Source organism: Mya arenaria, chromosome 5, assembly GCF_026914265.1.
Source record: "Mya arenaria isolate MELC-2E11 chromosome 5, ASM2691426v1".
NCBI classification, from domain to species: Eukaryota; Metazoa; Mollusca; class Bivalvia; order Myida; family Myidae; genus Mya; species Mya arenaria.
Window position 1 is genome coordinate 1,574,311 of NC_069126.1, and position 19,930 is coordinate 1,594,240.

Genomic DNA, 19,930 nt, shown 5'->3' on the forward strand with positions numbered 1-19,930 from the left:
ACAGTGAATGTTGAATACTTTGTGACACGTAATGTGTTTGTAAATGCATTAACATGTATCAACTAAAATGCATTAAATGTTATCAATTAAACGTTTATCTCTGCTTCCCGCGGTCTTCAAGTGGCTGTTGACATAGAAGCCTCCAGATTGAATATCGCACCATGGCTATCGTATGGCTAAGTCCATGTTATCACGAATGGTAATTAACGTGTTACGTGTAACAAAATAAAAAGTTCCTGACCGATAAAAACCTTTGAAACTTATTCATTTCAAATATATGCTATCACGTAGAGTTGGCGTATTTTTTTACGTAAAATAATTGCATCATTTTGTGTTGAAAACGATTTGCTTTTCATGCTAATCAATTAAGTTTGACGGATTCTCTTTAATTATAACGTGCCGACGAAGTATGTAGCCAATTTTGAATATAATAAGTTAATCTTGAATCTGTATTTAATTTCTCAGAATATAGTGAACAAAGCTAGGAGAACATAGAGGGTTTCATTTTAGGGCAATAAGTTGAAACATATATCGCATAGTCAAACAATGTCGACTAGGCTGTTCATGAAAACTCGGAAGGAGAAGATTCTTGCAGTGGTGGTTGTGATTTTAGTTATTCTGGCGGTGGCTCTCCCCATTTACATTAACTCTATTAAACCCGACACTGGCGACTCAGGTGACAGAGGACTTCCTGTAGCGTCAGCTGCCGCTCAACATCCGGCAGCCACTACTGGTTTACAAAATGCAGCATACAAAAGCAACGGTTCATTGATGTTTGAAAACAGATCTTTTTTACTAAATGGAACAAAACTGCGCATCATCAGCGGAGCAATGCATTATTTTCGAACGTTTCCGGAGGACTGGCCGGATCGACTACGGAAGTTGAAAGCATGCGGAATGAATACTGTGGAAACGTATGTACTGTTCATGTATTATACCTGGGACTAATTCTTTCTCCTTCCAGATTATACCAATGTTCTAATAATTAATAAGGTCGAAATACATATACTCGCACACAAGTATCTGTTGTTTTACTTTTAAGTTGAGCGGTGCTCAATTGGTAAGTTATTGCTTTCATGGCTTTACCAAAAAGAACAGTATAGGTTAGCGTTTTTTTATTAAATTTGCTGAACGCATATAAACATACATAAATATGGTGGCATACTACTACCGTAAATAACATCATAACGTTTGCGAATTGTTTCGTGTTAACCACTTAATTTTCGCTTTAATTATCTAGCTATCTAGTTTATATTCACGTTACTTTTTCGGTTGTTTGAATATCATAAATATCATAAGTCGATAATCAGGCTTGAAAGTGCCAAGAACTTGCACCTGATACCTTTTCATGCTATGTAACATTAACAGGTTATCTAGTTATGACTTGCTAATTCCACTTAGTAAGTAAGTAACATAATAACTGGTTTTATATGTATGATTCGTGTTACCAGTTATCTATAGACAGATTTATAGGTAACTAGTGACACGAATCATGTAACAAGTAAATCAGTAATTATGTTACTTTAATTATTAAGTGAAATTCGCAAACAATAACTAGTTAACCTGTTAGTGTTGTCTAGCCAAAACGGGTATTAGGTGGCAGTTCTGAGCACTTTCACGCATGTTTTTAGTCGTATATGATATTTATCTTACCAAAAAGTATCGCGAAAATTAACTAGATAGCTAAATAATTATCGCGAAAGTTTAAGTGGTTAACACGAAACAATTATCTAACGCTATCAGATTATCTTACGGCAGTTATATGCCACCATAGGCTAACTATATATGGTTCGTGACACCAGTTTTCTATAGATATATTTATACAACTGGTTATGTACTTATGATTTGCGCATTTCACTTAGTAAGTGGTAACACGTATCGTATCTAGTTTACCAGTTAGTATGTAACTTACTTAGTGGAATTCGCAAACCATAACTAGGGTAGTTAACCTGTTATTGTTGTACAGGTAAAAAGGTAACAGGCAGCAGTTTTTGGCATTTTCAAGCCTGTTTTTAGTCTGATGATATGTATATTACCGAAAAGGTTTCACGAATGTTAACTAGATAGCTTGATTGAAAATTAAGTGGTTAACACGAAAAAACGGCAGTTGTATGCCAGCATACCTACCCACCTCAATCTTCATACTTTTATCTTTGTCAAAGTATGTGGCAGTATATAATATATTTCGTACATGTACATCAACACGCAGACGTTATTGATTTTAAACAGGTTAATGGGGATGCTCAAGTAGACAAAATGTACTATAGAACACTAACGTGATAAAAGTGTAATAATGTTAGTTTGCCTCACGCGTGGTGCGCTTGTCATAAGTAGAGCAAATGTTTGCATGTGTTATCTATTTATTTCCAAAATTCCCTCTGTGTTTAAACAGATACTACTGTGAATAAGTTCACCGTCTTAAATTCTCTCATCTATGCAAAAAAAAAACCCGCTTAGTTGGCATAATCTTAGGTGACATCGTTTTCGTTGGACAAGCTAAATGCCCTATCTTATCATTGTTAGTTCACTGCAAACATTTGTTTTTACCTGTTTTGTATATCAAAATTGGAGCAGGTCTCATTCAGCAGATTTTATCCAAACCGTGAATAAATTAAAAGGACTTATTGGAAAATCAGCAGAATATAAAGCTTCCTTAAAACTTGGAACTCATTTGCATTTGGAATATTTCTTTCTGGTTAAGACTGCCTAACACAATAGCAGAAAATGAGCCAAATTTACGAAAGTCAGGGCTCTTTAACTTTCTCAAAAGGCGAGTTTCTGCTTGCTGGGAAACCTTTTAGGATTATATCCGGAGCTATACACTATTTTCGGACATTTCCACAAAACTGGAATGACAGACTGCAGAAAATGAAAGCTTGTGGATTAAATACCATAGAAACGTGAGTGTTTTGCAAGCTTTCTTGTGCACTGATTTGTTTGATACGTTCTTTTTTGCAAGCTGTACAGTACGTTTAATATACTGCCTTAACAATTGTGTTTTGTTTGCAGTCCAAAAACTAATGGGAAAGCTCATTTTTACCTCTATTACTTTATGCAATAGATACTATTATGCAGACTCCTAATAACATTGACAGTAAACCATTATGATAGGCACTTTTTGCAGACTCTTGCTTACATTGATAATAATCCAACCATATGCGCTCTTTTGAATGCTATTGTTTACATTGATAATATAATTCAACCATATGCGCTCTTTTGAATGCTATTGTTTACATTAATAATCCAACCATATGCGCTCTTTTGAATGCTATTGTTTACATTTATAATAATCCAACCATATGCGCTCTTTTGAATGCTATTGTTTACATTTATAATAATCCAACCATATGCGCTCTTTTGAATGCTATTGTTTACATTTATATTAATCCAACCATATGCGCTCTTTTGAATGCGATTGTTTACATTTATATTAATCCAACCATATGCGCTCTTTTGAATGCTATTGTTTACATTTATAATCCAACCATATGCGCTCTTTTGAATGCTATTGTTTACATTTATAATAATCCAACCATATGCGCTCTTTTGAATGCTATTGTTTACATTAATAATCCAACCATATGCGCTCTTTTGAATGCTATTGTTTACATTTATAATAATCCAACCATATGCGCTCTTTTGAATGCTATTGTTTACATTTATAATAATCCAACCATATGCGCTCTTTTGAATGCGATTGTTTACATTTATATTAATCCAACCATATGCGCTCTTTTGAATGCGATTGTTTACATTTATATTAATCCAACCATATGCGCTCTTTTGAATGCTATTGTTTACATTTATAATGATTCAACCATAGGCACTCTTTTGAAGGTTCTTGTTTACATTTATAATAATCCAACCATATGCGCTCTTTTGAAGGTTCTTGTTACCATCGATAATAACCCATAAACTCTCCTTTGAACGAAATAGTTTACATTGATAATGATCCATAGGCACTGATTCCACTCTTGTTTACATCGACAATGAACTATTTTGCAGGCCCTTGTCTACATTGACAATAAACATTAAACTCTTTTGAATGCCCTTGTTTGCATTGACAATGAACCCTTTGCAGACAGTCGTTTGCATTCACAGTAAAACAGAGGCACCCTTTGCATACCCTTGTTTGCATTGATAATAAACAATAGGCACCCTTTGCATACCCTTGTCTGCATTGACAATTAAACAGAGGCACACTTTGCATACCCTTGTTCGCATTGACAATAAAACAGAACCAATCTGTGCATATCCCTGTTTGCATTGGCAATAAAACAGTAAAACAGAAGCACCCTTTACTTAATATCCTTGTTTGCATTGACAATAAAACACATGCATCCTTTGCATATCCTTGTTTGCATTGACAATAAGACTTAGGCGCCCTTTGCATACCCGTTTTAGCATTGGCAATACAACATAGGGACCCTTTGCATACCATTGTTTGCATTGACAGTAAAAGAGAGGCGACCTTTGCATACCCTTGTTTGCATTGACAATAAAACAGAGGCACCCTACGCATACCATTGTTTGCATTGACAGTTAAACATAGACACCCTTTGCTGGCCCTTGTTTGCATTGACAATAAAAACTTAGGCAGCCTTTGCATGCCCATGTTTGCATTGAAAAGAAACCCTAAGCACCATTCGCTGACCCATGTTTGCATTGACAATAAAACACAGGCACCCTTTACATACTCTTGTTTGCATTGACAATAAACCATAGGCACCCTTGCTGGCCCTTGTTTTCATTGACAATAAAACACAGGCACCCTTTACATACTCTTGTTTGCATTGACAATAAAATATAGGCACCCTTTGCTGGTCCTTGTTTCTATTGATAATAACATATAGGCACCCTTTGCTGGCCCTTGTTCGCATTGGCAATACAAATTTAGGCACCCTTTACATATCCTTGTTTGCATTGACAATAAAACATAGGCACCTTTTGTTGGCCCTTGTTTGCATTGACAATAAAACAGGGGCACCCTTTGCACATCCTTGTTTGCATTGACAATTAAACATATTCACATTTTGTTGGCCCTTGTTTGCATTGACAATAAAACAGAGGTTTTGGGCCTTGTTTGCATTGGCAATAAAACAAAGACACCCTTAACAAATCCTTGTTTGTATTGACAATAAAACAGAGGCACCCTTTGCATACCCTTCTTTTCATTGACAATAAAACAGAGACACACCTTGCATACCATTGTTTTCACTGACAATAAAACATAGGCTTCTTTTGTTGTGCTTTGTTTGCATTGACAATTAAACAGAGGCACCCTTTGCATACACTTGTTTGCATTGACAATAAAACAGGGATACTCTTTACATACCCCTGTTTGCATTGACAATAAAACAAAGGCACCCTTTGCATATCCTTGTTTTCATTGACAATAAAACAGAGGTATTGGGCCTTGTTTGCATTGACAATAAAACAGGGGCACCCTTTGCATACACTTGTTTGCATTGACAATAAAACAGGGGCACCCTTTGCATACACTTGTTTGCATTGACAATAAAACAGGGGCACCCTTTGCTTACATTTGTTTGCATTGACAATAAAACATAGGCACCCTTTGCATACCATTGTTTGGATTGATAATAAAACAGAGGCACGCTTCGCATAGCCTTGTTTGCATTGACAATAAAACAGAGGAACTCTTTGCATACTCTTGTTTGCATTATATACAATAAAACGGAGGCACCCTTTGCTGGCCCTTGTTTCCATTGACAATATACAATTCTCTCTTTTTCAAGCCCTTGTTTACAATATCAATAAAACATAGGCACTCTTTTTCAAGCCCTTGTTTTTAATGTTGATCAAATGCTGATACACTGGTATTAAGGTTTTTGTTAACACTGACAATTAACAGCAGGTTCATGTTTGCAGAAACTTGTGTACATTCACAATAAAGTATATAAACTAAAAAAGACACCACCCCTTAGCAGGTGTTAGTGTTCGACAACATAAATGAAAAAGGTTGTTTCAATAGCTCGGCACTCTTTCTGAAAGTGTTTAAGTAAATTTAATGTGTACAAACGCGAACATACTACTGGCACTTTTTATTTGTGTAAATGTGTCCATTTGTGTACTCACTACTGGCAGTATGAATGTGTATAAATGTGTACATACGTGTACTTATTACTGGCAGTATGAATGTGTCTAAATGTGTACATACCTGTATTTATAACTGGCAGTATGAATGTGTCTAAATGTGTACATACGTGTACTTATTACTGGCAGTATGTATGTGTCTAAATGTGTACATACGTGTACTTATTACTGGCAGTATGAATGTGTCTAAATGTGTACATACGTGTACTTATTACTGACAGTATGTATGTGTCTAAATGTGTACATACGTGTACTTATTACTGGCAGTATGAATGTGTCTAAATGTGCACATACGTGTACTTATTACTGGCAGTATGTATGTGTCTAAATGTGTACATACGTGTACTTACTACCGATAGTATGTATGTGTCTAAATGTGTACATATGTGTACTAACTGCGGGCAGTATTTATGTGCGTAAATATGTACATATGTGTACTTACTGTGGACAGTATGTATGTGTCTAAATGTGTACATACATGTGTAACTTGTGGTAGTATTTATGTGTCTAAATGTGTACATATGTGAACTTACTTGTGGCAGTATATTATGTGTCTTAATGTGTACATATGTGTACTTAATTGTGGCAGTTTTTAAGTGTATAATTGTGTACATATGTGAACTGACTTGTGGCAGTATTAAAATGCGTGTATGTGTACTTACTATTGGCAGTATTTTGTAGGTATGTTCCTTGGAATCTGCACGAAGAAAATCCCGGAGAATTTAACTTCAGTGGAATTTTGGATGTCAGGTTTGTTCAATGCATTTCCAAAACATATCTTAATAAAAAAAATTCGATTACAGCTATATAAATATATACATGTAGCTATTGTTCTAATTTAGATGAAGTGATTGTATATATTTTAATCTAAAAATGTTATTTTGACTTTAAGGTCCAGTTCTGTCAATATGATTAACGTATTGGAGACAAAGTAGAGCACGTGAAATGAGATCTTGTTTCTTTATTTTTCACAGACAGTTTCTCCAGCAAGCACATCAATTGGGACTGTACGTTATTTTCCGACCAGGGCCATACATCTGCTCAGAGTGGGATTTCGGTGGACTGCCAGCGTAAGTCAATAAAAGCGCTGAAATCGTTGAAAGGTTGTAGGCGCGGAAAGCGTGATTTTCCTTTTTTATTTTTCTGTTCACAGGCAATTAAAATCGAATTCAAAAAAATATTTTGAGTGGTCCCTAACTGTTACCTATGAGTTCATGTAATTACCTAAGATAAGGTTATGTATATTGATGAAATTTTAATACAACTAGCTGGTTTCAAATTAGTAACTGATAAATCTTTATGTACTAGGATATATGAACATTGCTTTTGTCTCGCAAGTTTATTGCTAGAGTAAAGTTAATTAAATGAAACCAGATGTTTGCTGAGGACGTTTTGACTATTTGTAGTAAGAAGAGTCAACACCTTTTCATTTTCTGCGTAATTTTCTTTGATTATATATTCCCATCGCTTTCCCACCAAGATTTATTTAAGAGTCACAGGGTTGCTTTCAAATTCACGTTAACATTGCAACCTTATGAACGTATTTTAATAAAGTGGTCTTTTAATTTGCGTTTAAACCTCGTTACGCCATCTGTCCTTTTTTAACCCCAGCGCATTAATTCTTTTAACATGTCATGTCAAAAAGTACATCTGACGATATCTGATTTCAATTTGCGGTTCTAAAGTCGGTACAGACTAAAAATAAAATTATCAAACTATATGCACTGCACATGCAACTCATTCTTATTTATCAGAGGTTTGATAACGATAAACATGCATAGCATTATCGCGTTTGTGTACGAGAGAATTGCAGTATGGACTGCATGTATGGTAATCGCTTATTTGAAACATTAACAGAACAATGAATTTACAAAGCAAATGTATTCCTTTCCCAATCATCCGATCAGCGATAAAATGGTCAAGGTTTTTCTTTTGTTCTATATCCCTAATAGATACTACAACAATTGATGCGTACATGTTGATGTATGTATCTCATCTGTGCGATATTTTAGACGTTTTTATTGCAATTATGAACACCTTTAATATTTGTATAAATGTTATTTCCATGTTCTTTTTTTCTGTAACATTCCATGTTGACTTCGTCCAACAGATGGTTGCTAAGCGACCCGGATATGAAGGTGCGATCGAACTACGAAGGGTACTTGAACGCTTCACGGCGCTACTTTAACGAGCTGCTGCCAAAAATTGTAGATCTTCAGGTACACTTTAACTACTTTAATGTAACTGTTTGAAAGTTCATATGTTAAATGTATCAGGTTTGTTGGGAACGTTTTGATTTATATTTTGGTTAATTAACTCACATTAAAATAATGCATTTCAAGGTTTTTGTAAGTTTTTTAAAAAAAATTGACGTTTAGATTTGTCTCGAAATAATTTTTTGAAAGCTTCGAAAGTCAACCACTCTTATCTAAATAATTCATAATTCACTTATCTACAACTGTGACAAGCCGCGTGAACTTGACACTATGTCGCTGACATTACTTTTGTGACACCGACATTTTATGAAAATATATATACTAGTGTATTGGTGATGTCAACCTGCAGATTTATGAAAGGATAGCCCTAGGACGATTGACCTTTCTCGAAATTGGTTTTGCATTATTCGAACGAACTACTTTCGGCATGATTGCCCATCTTTAAAAAGGAATGCCTGAACTTGATCGGCTTTTTTTAATGTAAGTATATCTTTATATTTTAGTACTCTCGGGGCGGACCAATCATCGCCTTCCAGATAGAGAATGAGTTTGGCTCGTACAGCGGTGACGTCACGCATCTACATGAGATCAAAAAGGTATGTATCGCTAACGTCGTCAACAACCATTCAATAAAGATTGAAGTTAAGTACGATTGAACTACCGGGTACTTTAACTTTGAACAATTGATAAGAAAATGGTTACTAATTTTAGGAGTGATAAAAATATATCTAGAGCCGGGACGTCATGTTATGTCAACATGTTTATACATTTTAGATGTACATCGAACATGGACTCCAAGAGCTGTTTCTGACGTCAGACAATGTGGCTGGGCTTACAGTTGACGTATTCTACCAACGTAAGGTGGTCTTCAGAGCAAATGTAAAACACGTGTAATACATTATTAACATTCATAAATCTACCAAAAGGCTTATAACAACCTTAGTGATTGTGTGGTCTTTCTGAGTTGTTTTTAAATGGTATGTGTCTCGTTTAGTGTATGTTAAGTTTCAGCGGATGAGGGTTAATGTTAACCCTAGCTAGGATAGGGGTACGCCCTTACCATTTAAGCAGGGTTGACTTTCCTTTTTGGAAACTGGGCTTGTCCTGGTAGTTTACTTGTATTATTCATGTGAGTTTGGTTTATTAGCTTATTTAAAGGTATTCTTAAAAAATTGTATCGACTTCTGGTGAGCTGTTAATGTGTATACGTCGGTCATAGTTTAGTATTTTCTTTTATTTATAAATCATTGGACATTTTTATTTACACATTAACAACTGCTCAATCACAGACGCACTTCCAACCGCAAACTTCAAAGACATCAAGGAGGGACGGCAGTTGTTTGAGCAGATTCGGAAGTGGAGCCCGGAGTTCCCGCTGATGGTGACAGAGTTCTGGACGGGATGGTTTGACCACTGGACCTCCGCACACGACGGCTTAGACGTCCAGGGTAAGATGGTGACGTTAAACCCTAGAGTGAGCGAAAGCATTAAGAGAGAGAGGCATTTTGTATAGTACGTATGTTGTAAAACAAGCGTGTAAAAATCTTTATTTTATTAAAGATCTGCATTTTTTCTTGAATCTGTTATTCAATGTAACCATTATTTTGGTGTTGGTATACCCAATATTTTAACGATGGATGTTAGTTTCCATTGGTGATTCAGTTGTGTCGTTCTCCTGTGCAGTTCTCATGTTTCGGGCTTAAAGATTATTTAACGTGTACGCTGTTTCACTGTTCCATCAATACATTTCTTATACAGACTACGCCTATTATCTTATGGAAATCCTTAAGACGGGCGCCTCCGTCAACTTCTACATGTTCCACGGCGGCACCAACTTTGGCTTCATGAACGGGGCCAATCAGGAATCAACGTACAAACCTGACGTCACCAGCTACGGTAAGTGAACCTGTGTTAGACATAAATGACGCCAACTATAGGCATTGTATAGATTTATTTACCGCATGGTTATAGACCCGCGTGGCGAGACAAGTATTCACTTGTTTTGTTCGCGTTAACTTCAAGGCATTTTAAAGGTAGATAAAACACTCTTCGTCAAACCCTAAGTGATATGGGACAACAACCCTATGTGATATGGGACAACAACCCTATGTGATATGGGACAACAGCCCTATGTGATATGGGACAACAACCCTATGTGATATGGGACAACAACCCTATGTGATATGGGACAACAGCCCTATGTGATATGGGACAACAGCCCTATGTGATATGGGACAACAACCCTATGTGATATGGGACAACAACCCTATGTGATATGGGACAACAACCCTATGTGATATGGGACAACAGCCCTATGTGATATGGGACAACAGCCCTATGTGATATGGGACAACAGCCCTATGTGATATGGGACAACAGCCCTATGTGATATGGGACAACAGCCCTATGTGATATGGGACAACAACCCTATGTGATATGGGACAACAACCCTATGTGATATGGGACAACAGCCCTATGTGATATGGGACAACAACCCTAAGTGATATGGGACAACAACCCTATGTGATATGGGACAACAACCCTATGTGATATGGGACAACAGCCCTATGTGATATGGGACAACAGCCCTATGTGATATGGGACAACAACCCTATGTGATATGGGACAACAACCCTATGTGATATGGGACAACATCCCTATGTGATATGGGACAACAACCCTATGTGATATGGGATAACAGCCCTTTGTGATATGGGACAACAGCCCTATGTGATATGGGACAACAACCCTATGTGATATGGGACAACAACCCTATGTGTTATGGGACAACAGCCCTATGTGATATGGGACAACAGCCCTATGTGATATGGGACAACAACCCTATGTGATATGGGACAACAACCCTATGTGATATGGGACAACAGCCCTATGTGATATGGGACAACAACCCTATGTGATATGGGACAACAACCCTATGTGATATGGGACAACAGCCCTATGTGATATGGGACAACAGCCCTATGTGATATGGGACAACAACCCTATGTGATATGGGATAACAGCCCTATGTGATATTGGACAACAACCCTATGTGATATGGGACAACAACGTGGGACAACAACCTTATGTGATATGGGACAACAGCCCTATGTGCTATGGGACAACAACCCTATGTGATATGGGACAACAACCCTATGTGAAATGGGAAAACAGCCATATGTGATATGGGACAAAAGCCTTATGTGGTATGGGACAACAGCCCTATGTGATATGGGATAAAAACCCTATGTGATATGGGACAAAAGCCCTATGTGATATGGGACAACTGCCCTGTGTGATATGGGATAAAAACCCTATGTGATATGGGACAAAAGCCCTATGTGATATGGGACAACAGCCCTATGTGATATGGGATAAAAACCCTATGTGATATGGGACAAAACCCCTATGTGATATGGGACAACTGCCCTATGTGATATGGGATAAAAACCCTATGTGATATGGGACAAAAGCCCTATGTGGTATGGGACAACAGCCCTATGTGATATGGTACAACAGCCCTATGTGATATGGGACAACAAAACTGCTCTGCATGGATTGAACACAATGGTCTTTGAGCCATTTAACTGACAAGCCCGTATGCTTTCTGTTCCATGAAATACATATTAAAGCTATTGTTAAACAAAGATACAATGAAATCGTGATCAGATGACAATACATGAGGTATCTTTGTCTATTATGGATTCAAATAGTCATGCTAGCGTTTAGCTACTAGCTTACGATTGTATTAAAACACTATAAATTTCATTGTGTTTATTTTTCTTGCAGACTATGACGCCCTGTTAACCGAGAAGGGGGACATCACTCCTAAATACTTGAAGACCAGAGAACTGCTGATGAAATATATCTATGGGCCACAAGGTACAGCCATGTTATTCATGTGTTATATTTATGGGCAACAAGGTATAGCCATGTTGTTCATGTGTTATATTTATGAGCCACAAGGTATAGCCATGTTGTTCATGTGTTATATTTATGGGCCACAAGGTATAGCCATGTTGTTCATGTGTTATATTTATGGGCCACAAGGTATAGCCATGTTGTTCATGTGTTATATTTATGGGCCACAAGGTATAGCCATGTTGTTCATGTGTTATATTTATGGGCCACAAGGTATAGCCATGTTGTTCATGTGTTATATTTATGGGCCACAAGGTATAGCCATGTTGTTCATGTGTTATATTTATGGGCCACAAGGTATAGCCATGTTGTTCATGTGTTATATTTATGGGCCACAAGGTATAGCCATGTTGTTCATGTGTTATATTTATGGGCCACAAGGTATAGCCATGTTGTTCATGTGTTATATTTATGAGCCACAAGGTATAGCCATGTTGTTCATGTGTTATATTTATGAGCCACAAGGTATAACCATGTTGTTCATGTGTTACAAGGTATAGCCATGTTGTTCATGTGTTATATTTATGGGCCACAATGTATAGCCATGTTGTCCATGTGTTATATTTATGAGCCACAAGGTATAGCCATGTTGTTCATGTGTTATATTTATGAGCCACAAGGTATAGCCATGTTGTTCATGTGTAATATTTATGAGCCACAAGGTATAGCCATGTTGTTCGTTTGTGATATATTTGTCCAAAACGGGGAATAATTTAAAGGCCTGGCTGAATTAACGTTGAGTACAAGAAATTGAGGTTGAAATTGTTTAGGAGATAGGGGAAGGGGCCGCTTTGTTAGTTATAAATGTCAATACCGGATTATTTTTAAAATAGTATACCTCAAAATGCTTCATTTCAGACAACAAATGACCGTAAATACACCATCTAAGAGTAAAACAGTATGCGTTTTTTTTAAAATTAACCTCACAAGCGTATTAAAATCGTGAACAGAACACGAACGATGTGATTGCGTTGAATGTCGAGAGCTATCAAGCTACTATAAATGTTTGCTTTCAGGCATAACCCTACCGGACATTCCAGGCGATTCAAGGGTCAAAGCATACGGTACGTTTAATTGGGATAATCAAAGCACTGATAGTGCTGAATAGCTTGAGCGATGATGCTTTCTATGAGATATTAAAAAAAAGATGAGTGATAGCATGGCACTCGCTCTCTCGCTTTCAAGCATGCCCTTCCACTCATCCAACCTACGGACACACCCGCCACTCACTCACTCACTCACTCACTCACTCACTCACTCACTCACTCACTCACTCACTCACTCACTCACTCACTCACTCACTCACTCACTCACTCACTCACTCACTCACTCACTCACTCACTCACTCACTCACTCACTCACTCACTCACTCACTCACTCACTCACTCACTCACTCACTCACTCACTCACTCACTCACTCAAACTCACTCACTCACTCACTCACTCACTCATTCACTCACTCACTCACTCACTCACTCACTCACTCACTCACTCACTCACTCATTCACTCACTCACTCACTCAACCACACACACATACACCCACCCAACCACCCACTCACTCACTCACTCACTAACTACCTCACTCACTCACTCACTCACTCACTCACTCACTCAATCACTCACTCGAAATTTCGATCATTTAACTAATTTCACTAGGCATAAGGGAGAAAACCGCACTGAATTAATAATGTATTGTAAATCTGAATTCCCTCCCTGTAATATATTATTTATAGAATTAGTATGCGATATTGCTCCAATGAGGTCATACCCAGAACTGCAAGGAAATGCTCCAGTTTATAGGACTTCCCCTTTCATGTCCAGGTTTTATACGTGTGTTTTACTGTTAATATGCGCAAACTCTTACATGAACTTATTTTGAAAGACACATACTATTCCAGGTATGTTTCACAGACTTAATTTCATTGAAATCTGGTACTTTCGAGTATGATGTGGAACTCCACATGGACTCAGCTGATTTTTTGTGGTCTATTACAAAAGACTTGAGCAAAAGCTCAAGGCTAAACATGTCGTGTAGCTTGTTAGTTGACTGTTCATAAGAAGGGACGACATAGAGAGATATAACTAAAAAAGGACTGTCCTAGGACCGGGTAAAAAGTGAGTCCGAAAGTATGTCGACCACTTGATTGTCTGGCAGTGATTAACACCATATGTACAATAAAATGTTTCTGTATGTGATAACTAATACGACTTATGCCAGTCGTTTTTTTAACTCGAATAGGTTCTTAACATTGACTTCCTTTAATAAAACACATCTATTTTATCAATACGGTGTTTAAATGTTTCAGGAAATAGGACAGCAAGTGGATACATCCGTTTTGAAACGTTCTTGAGTAGTGTTAAGGTACGTAGCCAATGCAATCTCAGTCTTGAGTGGTTTTTAGATCTATGTTAGCGCATTTCACTACATCTATTTTCTTTCCTTAATGTGTTTATCAATCCTGATAATGTCGCTTAACTTTGATATATGTTCCTGAATTAGACTTTAATGATTACGTGTTTAGAAGTGTACAATAGTGGATATGTATCTAAAACGGCAACCAGTTTTAAGAAAGAAACCGACAAAAAGCAGACTGAGCACGGACATTCCATCGACACCAACACCTCGAAAGGATAACGATCTTAAAAGGCAATCTGATGTAGTGATACACACACAGGAAAAGGCATATCAAGGATTAAGGCGCAAAAGCATAGAGGAGTTACATGGCGCCCATGGGGACTACGTGGATTTATCAGGGGACAGAAGGTGCGGGGTTGGTGTCAGAAAGGTGTACGAGTCAGGGGATCCTATCTATGAGAACGTGTTTTACCATGTGTACCACAATCCCAGCAAATCTGCAGGAGCAGGAGGACAATCCATTAGTGACAAAAAGAATGTCGAAGATCTCAAGTTTGACTGTTTTAACTGTTACAAGAAAGGTAATATCGTTGACTCAAAGGGTTACTGTGTTGATTGCCAGCAGTACTTATGCTGTGCCTGTTTGGTGAAACATGGAGAGAATATAAAAACAGCTGCTTTGCATGGCCTTGAACTAAGAATAAGGACTGGGTCTTGCAGTGTACCAAATTCACGCCCTGCATTAGAAAGTAAAAAATCCTGGAAAAGTGAGGAGACGCTTTTTCAAGAGCATTCGAATACAAGTTGTCATAAGGACAAAAGTGAACCCGAAACTGTAAAGTCTAAGGATAAGGATAGTATCATAAGTTCTAGTACTAGAAATGGTTTGCTTGGGACGGATAAAGCGTCTGGCAACTTGGACGTGAACCAAACGGTAACAGAATCAAAACCACGGCGTAGTATTATATTCAAAGGCGATATTATAAGCTTTTTCCACAAAGATAAACTACTATCTGGAATGGAAATGATTTGTGATGGGACTATTGTGTTTGGGGATTATGCTAATAAACAAATCATCAGAGTTTCTCCGAAGACCAATGTGCACAATGAGCTTGTCCTCTCCTCTGGGCCTTACGACCTGGCAGAATGTAGTGGAAATCAAGTACTCGTGTCCCTGCCCGAGGAACGACGTCTTCAGTTTATAAATATTCATCAAGAAAATATCTCAGCTGGAAAGAAAACTAAACTGAGTGATAAATGTTTCGGGGTGGCCGTGAGGGATCACACTATTGCTGTATCGTTTAAATTGTCAAGAAATGTGAAGATTTATGACATGTCTTTAAGAGAGCAAATGGAATATCGCAGTTGCAAAGAAATAGAGTTTTGTCCCGATAGACTTGAATTCAGCTCATCGGGGTCTCTGTTGTTTATAAGTGATATTTCCGGCAGTAGAATTCTACTATTTACTGTTGACAGTAATGACATTCAGTTTCTTAAGTCCAGCCCGAGGTATTATCAGTTCGGGATCCCGTCGTGCCTCTCCGTGTCCGTTTCGAAGTGTCTGTTTGTTTGTTACGACTACCGAGCTGTTGTGTGCAAGTTTCCATCAACTTTAATTGCTGTTGACACTTTGGAAGAAATAGAACAGCCTGATAAAATATGTATTTCAGAAAGTGGTACAAACTTAGCAGTTCTCAGTAAAGATGGATATTTAACTATATATGATGTCAATATATTTTTATAACCGCATTTGTCTCAATATTGCATAGGATACAAATGTAAGTTCTCAGTTGGACGGTAACAAAACAGAAGTTCATTTACTATGCTTAGAACTATTTATTTGAAAAGGAACAGTAAAGTGATGATGAAGTACAAGACACCTATCTTATTGTAAAGTGTGTGTTTGGTGTAGTCTGTGGAACTCGAGCGGCCAGTACCGATGGAGATGTTGCAGACGAATGGCGAGTACGGGCAGAACTTTGGCTTCACCCTGTACCGAGCAAATGTGCCCCACACATCGGCGGTAATGGCGTTTGCCAATCTACCTGCAGATAGAGCACAGGTGCGTGTAAAACTTCAGGTTTTGAATTTGTTAGAAAGTATTCTAAACCCCTGAATATCCATCATCCAATGATATGAAATAGCGAAGGGTATTTCCTAATGTTGCCGCCTGAACACTTTGTTTAATCCGACAACTCGTCGACAAAAATGATAACATAGATAATGTATTTTTAACTGTTGACCTATTTCGTTGCAGAGTTGGCAAAATATGCTAAAGCTATAGATGACATAAAACGTTAATATACGTATGAACCGTGATTTACGGTTATAGATATGTATGAACATTAGTAAGGTATATAAACTCTCAAATAATCGCGGTACATGTCTTTGGTAGATTTTCGTGAACGGGACTTTGGTTGCCACGCTGGGATGGAAGGACAAAAATCAAGCACTTAGGCTGCCAAAACAAGAACACACCGAGGTAGTATTTCAGTCAGTTTGCGAAATGCTGAACATAATTTGTTATTGATTTATGCAGTTGTTTTCTCTTGGACACAATATTGAATCATGTTGTTGTGAAGAAAGAATAAAAGAATGTAAAAGAAACTACGTGCTCTTGAGTAAAATATTTCGGATGGGTAAACTTGCGACCGTAGATGATACTTTTTTCTCATTTATAGGGATCAAGCTGATTTAAATCAAATAATACTGTGCCCATTTGTTGTTGTATGTTCTTAGAATGACGATGGAAGCGCAATATATTAATGATCCTGTTTAATTATGTTTTATTGATAATAGAAAATGCTTGACGTGGATGTCAGTTGCGGGCTTTTTTAATCGTTTGATTTGTGTTTGCTTCAGGGATCTGTACGCCTGGACATTCTGGTGGAGAACCATGGCCGAGTTAACTACGGAACGGAGGAATTGGGAGTATTAAACAACCAGAGAAAAGGTAAGGGTTCACCTGATATTTGTTCAAATGAGTACAATCTAGAAGACAATTCCTTACATAACCCCGTCATGTATTTTAACTGGATTATTGCTCCTTGTCAACTTAGAAAATTTCATCCATTTAAGTAATACAACATTCAAATAATATTGAGGACATTATACATAAAACATCCAAAGGTTGTAAACTTATGATTTATTGATATGTACAAAAATAGAAATATCGTATGTTTAAAATAGAAAACCTGTATGTTTAAAATAGAAAAAAGTATGTTTAAAATAGAAAAAAAAATATGTTTAAACTTTAAAGTAAGTAGGACGGATATCATAACGTGTCAAAGAAACGGTTAATCGCAATTCATTTATTTTACCTGCATGTGCAGGACAATTCATATGTTATTATCGGGCACCAGTTCAATTGAAATACACTACAGACAAGTATATTTATGTGTCAACATGATTATTTATAATGAAATGCTGACATTTCAGGGATTATTGGCGAGATGACGATCGACGGACAGCTCTTGAAGAATGTTACAGCCTTTGTCCTGGACTTTAAAAACAAGTTCTCGGATAGGTGTGTTTTTGTGTTGTTACGTATTATTTTCATGTAACTAAAATTGATGAAATTATCTAGAAATATTAGTTTGGTGAAATTAATGCTAATCCATCTTGAGACTGTTTTCAAGCTACAGCTACAGATGCACTCTTACTCCCATATAAGATGTACCAACATTAATACAATTGCTTTAATTTACTGAATAGGATGAATTAATATTGAAAACAATGGTCTTTATAAAGGATACTGAGTTCAATTTGAAAGAAAGGTGCAGAAAACACGGTATTTTTATCTTATAAGACGATAGTTGATCACTGTAAATCTTTTAGCACTCATCAATCATTTAATATTTGTGCGTGTTCAGCTATTAAATACACGGTTACAATCTTGTTATCAGTAATTGATATTTTCTATAAATTCATTATTTAGTAGGTAGTTAAAGGTTTATCACTCAAAATTTATATTTGTTATACATGTGTATGCATTGATTTTAAAGACGAGTGTCAATATAAATACCTTCTAGATAAAAGCACTCAGAATAACTGTCATCTTTTGTTCAATTTAAAATATGGCGTTCCATTGAATTTAAAAAAAGTAACACACAATACTATCAATGTTTTCATAAAGGTAATGGGTAATTTTTATTCGCCATGACCTTTAATTGTAGCAACGATTTCGGGGGTACAGACGACGTCAAGGTGCCCGGAATATTCAAAACAACACTGAACATAACTGATGAACCTTCGGATACGTTTCTGTTCATGAAGGTACGGCCCTTTTTGTCATGTCATCTCATAAAAATGAGTACTTTAAAATAGTGTCTTGTCATGAATTCAATGTATTTATTTAAAAACTAGTGTGAGACTTTGTGTTTTCATTAATTTAAACTTAAGTCATTGTGTTTACCTTCTTTGTGAGTCTGGTTTCACTAGGAAATTATATCAACTATTTAAATAGATGTGTATGGCTATTTGTGGTTCTCAAACATAATTGCCATTTGTTCGAATGTACCCAGGGATGGGGCAAAGGCGTGGTTTTGGTGAATGACTTCAACATCGGTCGGTACTGGTCCGCCGGGCCTCAACAGACCCTATACCTTCCAGGGTCTCTCCTGCGTAAGGGAGACAATCAGGTTAGACTGTTGATAAACATAAAATAAGAACGCATTATTAATATCAATTTTTAATAGTGCACAACGTCTAATAGTAATGTTTTAAGAACTTTAGATATTTTGTGCTTCTACATGTGTGCTATGTTTGATTAGGCTGAATTCCTTTTTTGGTATGCGGAGTTCAGTAGGGTTTGAATGAGTATTCGGTACTTATCAGGGTGGTTCTTTAAACGCAGACAGAATATGACAGTATTCGGTACTTATCAGCGTGGTTCTCTAAACGCAGAAAGAATATGACAGTATTCGGTACTTATCAGCGTGGTTCTCTATACGCAGAAAGAATATGACAGTATTTGGTACTTATCAGCGTGGTTCTCTATACGCAGAAAGAATATGACAGTATTTGGTACTTATCAGCGTGGTTCTCTATACGCAGACAGAATATGACAGTATTTGGTACTTATCAGCGTGGTTCTCTATACGCAGACAGAATATGACAGTATTTGGTACTTATCAGCGTAGTTCTCTATACGCAGAAAGAATATGACAGTATTTGGTACTTATCAGCGTGGTTCTCTATACGCAGAAAGAATATGACAGTATTTGGTACTTATCAGCGTGGTTCTCTATACGCAGAAAGAATATGACAGTATTTGGTACTTATCAGCGTGGTTCTCTATACGCACAAAGAATATGACAG

General features: G+C 37.0%; 1 protein-coding gene across 2 annotated transcripts; it reads left to right on the plus strand.

Annotated features, from left to right (window-relative positions):
• Positions 1-301: 301 nt before the first annotated feature.
• LOC128235372 (beta-galactosidase-1-like protein 2) lies at positions 302-19,251 on the plus strand (the record flags this gene model as incomplete). 2 transcript variants are annotated; one of them, XM_052950182.1, is given in 17 exon segments in its annotated part: positions 302-914; positions 6,799-6,867; positions 7,092-7,187; positions 8,228-8,336; positions 8,837-8,929; positions 9,108-9,189; positions 9,623-9,781; positions 10,092-10,229; positions 12,123-12,215; positions 13,271-13,318; positions 14,562-14,617; positions 16,524-16,673; positions 17,007-17,093; positions 17,474-17,564; positions 18,050-18,137; positions 18,787-18,886; positions 19,135-19,251. In XM_052950182.1, coding segments are annotated over 17 exon segments (1,944 nt in total), but the record flags the coding sequence as incomplete, so codon positions are not given.
• Between the last annotated feature and the right edge of the window lie 679 nt (positions 19,252-19,930).